Raw genomic sequence first — 12,059 nt, 5'->3', positions numbered from 1 at the left:
GATCCTGGAAATATTTTTTAGATGAAAATGGCAAGTTTGCCAGAGGTGCTGAATGTGTGGTTTGAAGTAGAGGGAGGAGTCGAGGATTACTCCAAGACAGCGCACTTGGAGGCTAGAGGAGACAGTAGTGCCATCAATAGATAATGAGATTGTAGGAGGTGAGGTTATGCGGGAGGGAGGGAAGATGATCAGCTCAGTTTTAGACATGTTAAGTTTAAGAAAGCGCTGGGACATCCAAACAGAGATATCAGAGAAACAGTTGGAGATATGAATGAGGAGAGCAGGGGAGAGGTCTGGAGAGGAAAGATAGATAGATTTGAGTGTCATTAGCATGGAGATGATATTGAAAACAAAATAACTAATGAGCTTACCTAGTGAGGACATATAGAGAGATAAAAGAAGAAGACCAAGGACAGAATCTTTGGGTACACCTGCAGTTAGTGGAAGTGAGGGGGAGGTGGAGTCATGAGAGGAGACAGAGAATGAATGGTAAGAGAGGTAGAAAGACAGCCAAGAGAGAGCAGTATCATGCAGACCAATGGAGTTAAGGATTTGCAGTGAAGGATTTTCCGTATTTTTTCTGTAGATTTTCTGTATTTCAAAAACAGCAAATAGATCAAAAAGAATAAGTAGAGAGTAGTGGCCCTTAGGTTTAGCAGCATGGAGGTCATTGCAGACTTTTGTAAGGGCAGTTTCAGTGGAGTGGAGAGGACGGAAGTCAGACTGGAATGGGTTAAGCAGTGAGTGTGAGGAAAGAAAGGAAGTAAGGCGGTTGTAGACATACGCTCAAGGAGTTTGGAGGGAGATGGGTCGGTAGTTGGAGAGAGTGTTTGGATGAAGGGTAGGTTTTTCAAGAATAGGAGAGATGAGTGCATGCTTGAAGGTAGAGGGGACAGTGCCTGATGAGAGGGAGATATTGAGAAGGTGGGAAAGATGGGAACAGGCAGAATGAGAGAGGTAGCTGTGGAGGCGGGAGGGGATAGGGTCAAGTAGGAAGGTGGTGAGGGGACAGGAACGAATGAGGGCCATGACTTCCTCTCCAGATGCATGGGAGAAAGATGTCAGAGTTGGTGAGAGGGATAGGGAGGGGTGGTAAGGGATGGGAGGAGGCTGGTTGCTGATGGTCTGGTGTGATGTGATGTCCTGATGTATGGGGTTAATATTGGATGTGAAGTAAGTGTCAAAGTCAAGAGCAGAGAGCGAGGAAGGGAGACGAGGTGGAGGTGTGCAGAGGAATGAGTTGAGAGTGGCAAAGAGGCTCCGGAGGTTGGAAGACTGGGAGGAAATGAGGTTCTTGAAGTATGACTGCTTAGCAAGAGAAAGGGCAGCACTGAAGGATGAGAGCATAAGTTTAAAATGGAGGAAGTCTGCCTTAGAGCGTGATTTCCTCCAGTGTCGCTCAGCTGATGGTAGGTTCATTGTGTCCATGTGGTGATAGGTTCATTGTGATATGTTCATTGTGTCCATGATAGGTTCATTGTGTCCATGTGGTCTGGGTTTTAAGCTTCACTGGGGCTGGCACTGGTGTTAACCTGAGGCAGTATTATGTTGGTGTGAGAGCCCTATTGCCGGAGCCATGTAGTGAAGCAGGATGGATTCAGGACTATCATGGTGGCCTTATCTGTAGCTTTAAGATTTGTTCTTCTAATTGTAAGGACATCCGTATACGCTTTATGCTTAATGTTATCTGTCAAAGCTAGCCAATACTAGTTATTATACTCTAATCTTCCAAAGTCCATGGGGACGATTCAATTGTTTTACCCCGTGGCTACCACTAGGAGGAGCAAAAGGAGCAATTCAATTGTTGCTCCATTTAGACGCCCTGTGGGCGTGGGGATGACCTTTCTTCTCGTATCCTCCTGAGGTGCGAGAAGAAACATGTGCTAAGTCAGCACTTTGGGTGTCCAAATAGGAATTTGGACACCTAAAACAGGACTTTAGATGGGTTTAGTTGTTTTACGCAGCTAAACCCTGTCTGTTTGGGCGCAACATGCATATGTGCCCAAACAACAATTTAATTGTGACAATTGTTTGGGCATCTGAACAGTCTCTTTTAGACAGAAAATTAGATGCCCAAAACAGTTGAGTCATCCCCTATTAATTTACACTGTTATTGGGCATGGCTGATTGTCAAGCAAAGTTTTCATGCAGTTAACACTAAGTATCCCTATAATTGGGTTTAAGTTAGCTGGGGTGGCAATAATTTCCCCACACCTGAAGAGTAAAAATATTCTTTCTTTGCACACCAAGAAACAGCACAGGATGGTGCCAGTATTCCTCTGACACTCCTTTATATGCAGGGCCAGACTGCCCGTCTGGCACTTCTCGCAAATGCCAGAAGGGCCTATGGGCTGGTGAACCGGTCCAGTCCACAGAGAGCCTGGAAGGCTGTGCTCAGCGCAGCACCCGGCTCTCTGGTTTGTCCCCCGATACTGCCGCCAGACGTGCCCCGTTGCTAAGCAATATGAGTGCGTGCCGCGAGTTCACACCCCCATTTGCAGTGTCTGCGCGCCCTTTACACGGCGTGCGCACCACACGCGTGCACACGTATGCCAGGGCCAGACGGAGTCCCCAGTCTGTCCCTGTTTATATGTGACTAAAAACCCACAAGGAGATTTGGTCAAATTTGAAGGGAAACCTTCCCAGTAGCACAGTACAACAGCTAGGAGGCAGCTGCCTATACTGCACATACTGGTTTTCATGAATTTCTGTATTTCAGTATTTCTTGAAACCTTATTTTTTCTCTTTCATGCTACAGGAACTATCATGGCATCCCATGTCCCCTCTCGCAGCTCCTTGGCCAGGGTAGACTTGCAGAGAAGTGTGTTTGATCTGGAAAGGATCCTATATAGCGGGAAAACAATCCGGAACCATGCAGATGAGGTGTGGCCAAAGCTCTACCTGGGAGATCAGTAAGTGGAAGAGAATTTACACTGTATATAGGTCCAGGGTCACCATCAGGGGGCAACTCGGGGGAACAGTTGTCCCGGGCCCAGCCTTTCTGATAGAGAGGGAAGGGCTTGGGTCGCTCATGGAGCAATATGGGGCAAGGGGCATAATATGGTTTTGCTCCGTATGTGCATAGGTATATTATTTAATTTTATGTAAATAAAAAATAATAATAATAATATTTAAAAAATAAATAAAAAATTTATTATTATTTTTATTTTTTTTCGGGTTGGGGAGGGAGGGGCTGCCTATTTTGTTAGTCCTGGGCCCCACAATTTCTGATGGCAGCCCTGCACAGGCTTGCTAGAATATCCCTTTAATCTGGAACACCTTATGATTTACACATATTCTGTGGCCGGCTACATTCAATACCACATTTCATCTGGTTTTAATCAGCCACAGACCTTGTGTAAATCATAGGTAACCTGGATTAAAGGGATATTTCGGCAAACCTGTTTATACATACTGTAATTAAGGATTTATATCATTAACTTGAGTGAGAAATGGAAACTGTATATTGCGTGTCAATAGGCAATCAAAGGAACATACTTGATAGTTGTGACGTTGGTCCCTTTGTTAACATAGCACTTGCTACAAAGGCGAGACTTCTCTCCACTAACTCATGGATAAAGTGGTGTCTAATAGCAATGTACTTGGACAGTCCATAGTGCTTGGTGCTGTAGGACAAGACAATTGCACCCTTGTACTCACACTCTGGGCTAAATGTAATAAGTTGCGAGTTTAGAAAAGGTGCGAGTTTAGTGCTAAACTTTCACATTTTCAGAACTCTGCATGTTCTTGCAGCCTATGACATGTAAAACACGCATGTAGCTCACATTTCTAAATTTACTAAGATGGGAGTTCTATTTAAGATGGGATATTGCCCATAGCAACCAATCAGATTCTACTTCTCATTTATCTAGCACCTTCTAGAAGATAATACCTGCAATCTGATTGGTTGCTATGGGCAACATCCCATCTTAAATAGAACTCCCATCTTAGTAAATTTACCCCCAAATGTTTTCCTATTTTAACCATACCACTTGCACAATATAATAGGGTGCGAGTTTAACTTCAAACAGAATTAGTTAAAAAAAAAAAAAACCTCTGGAAATAATAGACCTGCTTCAGATAGGCGAGTTTGACAGAAGCCTACACAGATCAGTGAGATTCCATGCAGGCTTCTGTGTGTAAAAGTTATGAAATAATTAAAAATCAGAATAAAATGGTGTGGAGTCCCACACTACCCAAAAGCATAACTAGCCCCAGGTTCTTTGAGCTAGTCCTGGTTCAAAAAATACAGGGAACAAAACGTGTAGGGTTCCCCTGGATTTATTACGTTGCTGGACTAGCGTCATCATCATGACTGTTGGCAGCAGCTGCTGCACTAGTACTTGGTTGCTCTTCTCTAAACTGATAGTTATCCATTTGTCAAGTCGTGAATCACAGGGCTTATAAATGTACGCGAACAAAGCGCACTTGAGTAAAGCACACCAACCAGTACAAAAACAATAGATATATTAAATTAGATACTTTTTATTTTCCTATATTTAAACTTGCAGCTTGGTTTGAATTGTGTGGATCACAGGTCTTATAGTTTCACGTGAACAAAGCACGCAAGGGAAAAGTGTACCACTACCAACCTGTATAATTTACAGCAGAGTACAGCGCAGCATACAGCAGCGTGCAATGTTCCCCCTATACAGTCATTTTATACAGCACAGCCACTTGTGAGTCCAGAGTCTCAGTACCGACACTACAGCAGAGTATAGTGCAGATTTCAGCAGTGTGCCCCCTATACAGTCACAGCACAGCCACTTGTGAGTCCTGAGTCCTGTTCCTTAATTACAGCTACTACAGCAGAGTATAGTGCAGATTTCAGCAGCGTGCCCCCATACAGTCACAGCACAGCCACTTGTGAGTCCCGAGTCCTGTTCCTTAATTACAGCTACTACAGCAGAGTATAGCACAGCTTTCAGCAATATGTGTGTTTGTGTGAAATGGCGACGAGTCCTGGCTGCAGTGACTTATATAGAATCCAAGTCTCGCAAGAATCCGACGCCAGGAAGATGACCTTCGGCCTCGACGTGGGATCCGAGTCTGGTGGGAACACCAATGTTCGGAGCTCATCTCTACTTTCATATCATGGTCAGCACCAGCCTGCCAATCTGACATTTCTGGCAAATGCCAGAAGGGCCGATGGGCTGATTGGCAGGTTTAGCCTCATAGAGAGATCAGGGTGGGCGAGCAGCTCACTCCTCAGGCACTCTGCTCAGCTACGTTGTTTTCATGGACAGGGGCTGGCTGAGCAGCTCCGCCTCCTGTCTCTCTGCTCAGCTGGCCAGCATCGAGAGATGGGGTGTGCAACGAGGCCAGGTGTGACTCGCATTACGTCCCCCGTGAGCCATAATCGTGTATCCTTTTCGGGGTTGTGCGCGTGCCCCAATCCGTTTTTGATCATGGCTATAATTAGTACATATTGTCTGTATTTAGCTGAAGAGATATCCCCAAAGCAGCTGTGGAATATTCCAATCCCCGTCAATACTGCCATACATTCGCAATAGTAACTTACTGATCTGCTGGACCAGGTATATAATAGTATATGTGGTATATTAATGGGCCTGTATATCAAACATATACACAGCTGCCAATCTGAAAACTATCAATAGCGATCAACCAGTGATGGCTGTGGTCTGGAGGCCCAACTCTCTCTCACACGTGGCCCCGTGTTAGCTCAGTAGGGCAGAACGGTGGCTTCCAGAGTGATAGCGAACTCTAAATGCCCCCATCCACTAGGGAGTTTTATCCCAGCAATGAGTTGGATCCATTTTCCTTTGCAATCTGGCTGGGAGCTTCCCGGGAGCCCTGCAATTGCGATGTGCTACTTGAGTGTATTTTTTCCATGTGATTTATCTCATGCAATCGAATGTTATTAAACCTATTTCTGTGTGATTGAGATAACTATAACGTGCAGCACGTGTGATCTGCGATTGCGATGTCAATACAGCACTTTTACTATTTTCTGACATAAAACTATGTTTAAGATTATATGTATGTGAAAAAGGGTTTGCTGATCTATCTGTGTTAAATTGAGCACATTTTTATTAAAATATTTTTTGAGATATATTGACTTTCTGTATGGAATGCTGGTCCATTAGAAAGTAACTAAGCGCCCTCTGATTCATTTGGTGGTGAGATATATATATATATATATATATATATATATATATTATAATTTAATTAATTTATTAATGTTTTTTTCTCATTTTGAGAAAGGCCTGGAGATGCCCCTTTGGCAGCAACCCACTATATAAATTAGGCAAAGAAAAATGTATTTTTGCCTATTGGTAAATCAGCCCCGATGTCATGCATTGTGTAGTGATCCCTGAGTAATGCAGGTGCATTACATGTTGTGACATAAAAGTGGGGGAGCAGAGGCATATATTGCTATTCCCCAAGCTGACCCCGCTGTACACTTCCTAGCATGCGTTTGAGTGCAATGAACCCATGTTTGGGCTTTCAGTTTTAGAGCAGTCTGAGTTTTGTGACCTCAAGGCAGGGCCGGTGCTAGGGTGTTCGGCGCCCCCCTGCAAACTATAAATTTGCGCCCCCCCCCCCATAGTTTACAAAGGGACAGCGTGTGGCAAAAAAGGGGTGTGGTCTCACAAGGAAGGGGTAGTACCACACAATAGTACCATTTCAAATTACGCCACACAGTAGTACAATCTTATTCACATTACCCCGCGCATAGAAGTGCTGTTTATACACATAATAGCCCCTGTAGTAGCACCGATTATACACATAATAATAATAATAATAATAATAATATACTTTATTTGTCATTAGCAAAATACCCCCTGTAGTAGCACAGATTATACAAATAGCCCCTGTAGTAGTAGTACCGCTTATACGCATAATAGCCTCTGTGGTAGCACCGCTTATACACATAACAGCCCCTGTAGTAGCACCACTGATACACACAATAGCCCCAGTACTAGTGGCGCTTATACACATAATAGCCCCCCCCCCCCCTCCTATGCAAAACTGGGGCAGTGCACGCCGTAGGCGCGTGAAAAATATATAGGGGCATGGCTTCATGGGGAAGGGGCGTGGCCACAAAATAATACCAATTCATACTACGGTGCACAGTAGTCTCCATTATTCAAATTACGCTGCACAGTAGCGCCACTACACCAGATAGAGCCCCTTTTACACATTATGGCAGACAGCATACCCAATTTTACACATTATGGCAGACAGCGTCCCCTTTTTACACATTACGGCAGACAGCGTCCCCTTTTTACACATTACGGCAGACAGCGTCCCCCTTTTTACACATTACGGCAGACAGCGTCCCCCTTTTTACACATTACGGCAGACAGCGTCCCCCTTTTTACACATTACGGCAGACAGCATCCCCTTTTTACACATTACGGCAGACCGCATCCCCCTTTTAACACATTACGGCAGACAGCGTCCCCCTTTTTACACAATACGGCAGACAACATTCCCCTTTTTACACATTACGGCTGACAGTACCCTTTTTACACATTACGGCAGACAGCGTCCCCCTTTTTACACATTACGGCAGACAGTCCCTCTTTTTACACATTACAGCAGGCAGCATTCCCTTTTTACACATTATGGCAGACAGCGTCCCCCTTTTTACACATTACGGCAGACAGCGTCCCCCTTTTACACATTACGGTAGACAGCATCCCCCTTTTACATATTACTGCAGACAGCTTCCCCCTTATTACACATTACGGCAGACAGCTTCCCCCTTATTACACATTACGGCAGACAGCTTCCCCCTTATTACACATTACGGCAGACAGCGTCCCCCTTATTAAACATTACGGCAGACAGCGTCCCCCTTATTACACATTACGGCAGACAGCGTCCCCCTTATTACACATTACGGCAGACAGCGTCCCTCTTATTACACATTACGGCAGACAGCGTCCCCCTTATTACACATTACGGTAGACAGCGCCCCCCTTTTTACACATTACGGCAGACAGCGTCCCCCTGGACTGGAGCCGCAGCAGCGCTATGTCCTTGGTAGAGGCGCTGCTGCAGCAGTCCCCTCTCCTTCCGCATTGCCTGGCCGCCGATGTGAATGTTGGGATGAGGGAAGCGCATCCCAGCATTCACAGCAGTGCCGGGCAGCCAATGCGGAATGAGAGGGGACTGCTGCAGCGGCGCCACTACCAATTACATAGCGCTGCTGCGGCTCCAGTCCCCCTCCCTCCTCCTCCTCCCTTGCGTCCGGCGCTGCTGCTCTCCTCTTCTCCGGCCACGGCGCGCACACAGCACAGGACAGGCGGCTTGTAATGAGTCAATTTGACTCATTACAAGCCGCTAGCCGTGCGCCCTCAGTGCAACTGCGCTGTGTGCCAGGCACACCTAGCACACACGTAGTTACGGCGCTGGTACACACACACACACACACACACACACACACCCCTACTCACTCACTCACTCACTCACTTCCTCAACATACCATCTGACTGGCTGGCTGGCCGGCCGGATTTGAGTAGCACAAGCAGCTTCTGTCCTCCTCTGCACTGAAGCCTGGTCCCATGTAGCTCTGCCCCTCGGCGCCATGTAGCCCCGCCCCCTTTTCAGACAGGACATGGACACTGCAGGAAGGGGAGGGGGGTGTTGTGTGTGTAGGAGGAGGCTCAAGCTGCCGGCGCCGCTGCCTGTCAAACGATGTGACAGGCACAGCAGCCGGCAGCAGTAGGGTCCCAGGCGCAGCACAGGGATGCAAAGCAGGCAGAGCGCCTCTCCTGCCTGGCGCCTACCTGCTTTGCATCCCTTTGCTGAGCGGGTAGCGCCGAGCCTGCCTCAAGGTCTTACACCCTTAGACAGACAGATGAAATGTAACTTCCAACTGAATTGCAATATGAATTTGTGACGCGCCTTGAGTCCTATTGGAGAAAGAGCGTTATATAAATAAAATTATTATTATTATTATTATTATTATTATTATTACACCTATTCTTACACTGGCATGCTTGTCTATGCGCAGCTGATGGCAGACATACAGGATCACAAACAAAGGCGCTAAGATCCCACCTCAAACAGGATTCATAGAAGGAAGTGCAGTGTGCATTAATTCCAGCAAGTACGAAAGCACAAAAAGCAATTTATCACTTTGTTTCCTTGTAAGTTAAAAGGGCAGAGAACAGGGGCGTAGCCAGAACTTTTTGGGTCCCAAAGCAACATTTTGAAGGGGCCCCCGTCCCGATGCTTCTAGAGAGACACTTCTCTGCAGCATTTGTTAATTTTATGCTCTATAATACTGTCCTAGTTTATTTTCTGAACCATCGTAAAGCCCTAATTAATGTTATGTCCCATAGTAGGGCCCTAGTTTATTTTATGAATTGTAGTAGTGCTTAAGTTCACCCTACATGAGGAGGTCCAGGGGCATACCTAGATATTGCAGGCCCCAAGGAAAAAGTTTGAAAGGACCCCTACGTACCACTCACTGGCGAAAAATGTATATAACACATGTAACTGTGACAGGGAATGTGGGCCCTCTCAGCTCTGGGCCCCATAGTAGCTGCTCTCCCTGCACCTATGGTAGCTACACCCTTGGCAGAGAAAGGCATCATTGGGCCTCATAGCAAAATTTGGGTAGTGGCCGTTCTAGCCTCCCAGGTCCCCATCCCTCCTTTTCTGAGCATGTACCGTGGGTGCTCAAGGAGTCCTCAAGCACTTCCCTGGGCCCTGTGTCAGTTACACCCTGTAATTCCACTAAATGCCTGGCTCCTACTGTACATTTATCTGAGCAAGTACATTGAGAAAATATTTTATAAACTAGTTAAAAGCTTGACGGGCTTTTATATCTGTATAGGGCAGGCTATAATGATGTTGCACTATATATACATGTATATATATATATATATATATATATAAAACTAAGGTTTTGTGAACCCGGTGCTAGCGAAGTCTGCGCGGGCGACTGGAGGACTACACGAATACCACCACTGGTTTGGAAGTGTTGTGGACTCGGGGTCTCTTCCGGTGACTGGGAAGAGGAACCGCGGCAGAGATGGCCGAATCCAGGTTCTCCTCATGCAGGATGAGGTCGGCAGACAGGAAGCACGTGTGGGCGCTGAAGGTCTCCTGAAAGACAGAACTGGAAAGGCGCTGATGAATCAGTGAAGAATAACAGGTACAACTGTGCTAAAGGGCACGGGGTGCTTGGGGACACTGAGATGCTTGGAGACACTGAGGTGCTTGGAGACACTGAGGTGCTTGGAGACACTGAGGTGCTTGGAGACACTGAGGTACTTGGAGACACTGAGCTGCTTGGAGACACTGAGGTGCTTGGAGACACTGAGGTGCTTGGAGACACTGAGGTACTTGGAGACACTGAGGTGCTTGGAGACACTGAGGTACTTGGAGACACTGAGGTACTTGGAGACACTGAGGTACTTGGAGACACTGAGGTGCGTAGAGGCACTGGGGTGCGTAGAGGCACTGGGGTGCGTAGAGGCACTGGGGTGCGTGGAGGCACTGAGGTGCGTGGAGGCACTGAGGTGATTGGAGGCACTGAGGTGCGTAAAGACACTGAGGTGCGTGGAGACACTGGGGTGCGTAGAGACACTGGGGTGCGTAGAGACACTGGGGTGCTGAGGCACGGAGGTGCTGGAAGCACGGAGGTGCTGAGGCACGGAGGTGCTGGAAGCACAGAGGTACTGAGGCATGGAGGTGCTGAAAGCACTGAGGTGCTGAGGCACGGAGGTGCAGAGGCACGGAGGCACTGGATGCACGGAAGTACTGAGGCACGGAGGTGCTGGAAGCACGGAGGTGCTGAGGCACGGAGGTGTAGAGGCACGGAGGCACGGAGGTGCTGGAAGCACGGAGGTACTGAGGCACGGAGGTGCTGAAAGCACGGAGATGCTGAGGCACGGAGGTGCTGGAAGCACGGAGGTACTGAGGCACGGAGGTGCTGGAAGCACGGAGGTACTGAGGCATGGAGGTGCTGGAAGCACGGAGTCACTGAGGCACGGAGGTGCTGAAAGCACGGAGATGCTGAGGCACGGAGGTACTGAGGCACGGAGGTACTGAGGCACGGAGGTGCTGGAAGCACGGAGGTACTGAGGTACTGAGGTACTGGGATACGGGAGCTCTGGAGATCACAACCTTAGGGAGCTCAGCTAGAATGCTCACACATAGCTGTGTGTGACACAAGGAACTGGCCCCGTTTCTAACTCAGCCTCCTGATTTATACTTCCTGGTCCTTGGTGATTGGTGAGCAGGATTAGGTGATGCAGAGAGTCTCAGGCTGGCAGAGGATTGAACAACTCTGGGTCAGGTGAACAGTCACTGTCATGTGACTACTCTAGCCAAGGCTGTGATGTAGAATGAGGCCTAGCAGGCCGAGAGAACACTGAAGCCTGGACTTCTGCAAAACACAGGATGCTGGCTTTTAGACCTAAAGTTCAGATTACTGAATTCAGCCTCACACAGGAGATCACCACAGGTGGAGCTAATTAACTATTACCTCTCAGGCAGAGAACTCAGGAAAACTCAGTGCTGACAAGCTGTTTAACTCCGTGAGTGAAAAGACACAGGATCCAGGACAGATGGCAGGGGTAAGTCACCAAATATAAAACCTACAGTCAGGATTGTGACAGTATCCCCCTCTTCAAGGGTGGACTCCGGACACCCATCTTGAATCTTAGAGGAACTTGAGAAATTCATACAGAAGAATTTAGGACCTTCGTTGATGCAGATTCCAAAGGTTTAGGACTAAATTCTTTAACTACAGCGTTACTAAAAGTCTGTAAGTCATGGAACACAGGATCATTACTCTCAAAGAGCATGTTGGCCCACTCCAAAGCTCTTCCTCTGAATGCCAGGAACAGATATCGAGTAATGTTGGAAGGAGTTACTGCACCTGAAGGATCAGACTCCATCCGAGAGAGAAATTGTTCAACCAGAGCGGCATATTGCAATAAATCTCCATCAAAGTAAATAGGTGGAAAACCATCAGACGAAAGCTTAGAGGATGAAACTGAAGAAAGCTTTGGCTGGATGAGTAGGACTGGATTGGATTCGAGGATACTTGAATTGGCTGGAGCCAAAGGAGA

At 47.1% G+C, this 12,059-nt stretch overlaps 1 protein-coding gene across 6 annotated transcripts in view; it reads left to right on the top strand.

Annotated features, from left to right (window-relative positions):
- The window catches only part of DUSP26 (dual specificity phosphatase 26), a 94,936-nt gene that overhangs the window by 60,018 nt on the left and 22,859 nt on the right, over positions 1-12,059 (top strand). For all 6 annotated transcript variants that reach the window (XM_063930379.1, XM_063930380.1, XM_063930381.1 and 3 more), the window contains one exon: positions 2,759-2,912. In XM_063930379.1, the coding sequence (XP_063786449.1) occupies positions 2,759-2,912 (154 nt within the window). The remainder of the gene's footprint in view (positions 1-2,758; positions 2,913-12,059) is intronic.

The sequence above is a fragment of the Pseudophryne corroboree genome, chromosome 6 (assembly GCF_028390025.1).
Source record: "Pseudophryne corroboree isolate aPseCor3 chromosome 6, aPseCor3.hap2, whole genome shotgun sequence".
Taxonomy (NCBI): Eukaryota; Metazoa; Chordata; class Amphibia; order Anura; family Myobatrachidae; genus Pseudophryne; species Pseudophryne corroboree.
Note: the sequence above shows the minus strand (reverse complement) of the source record. Positions and strands in the feature narration are given on the sequence as shown.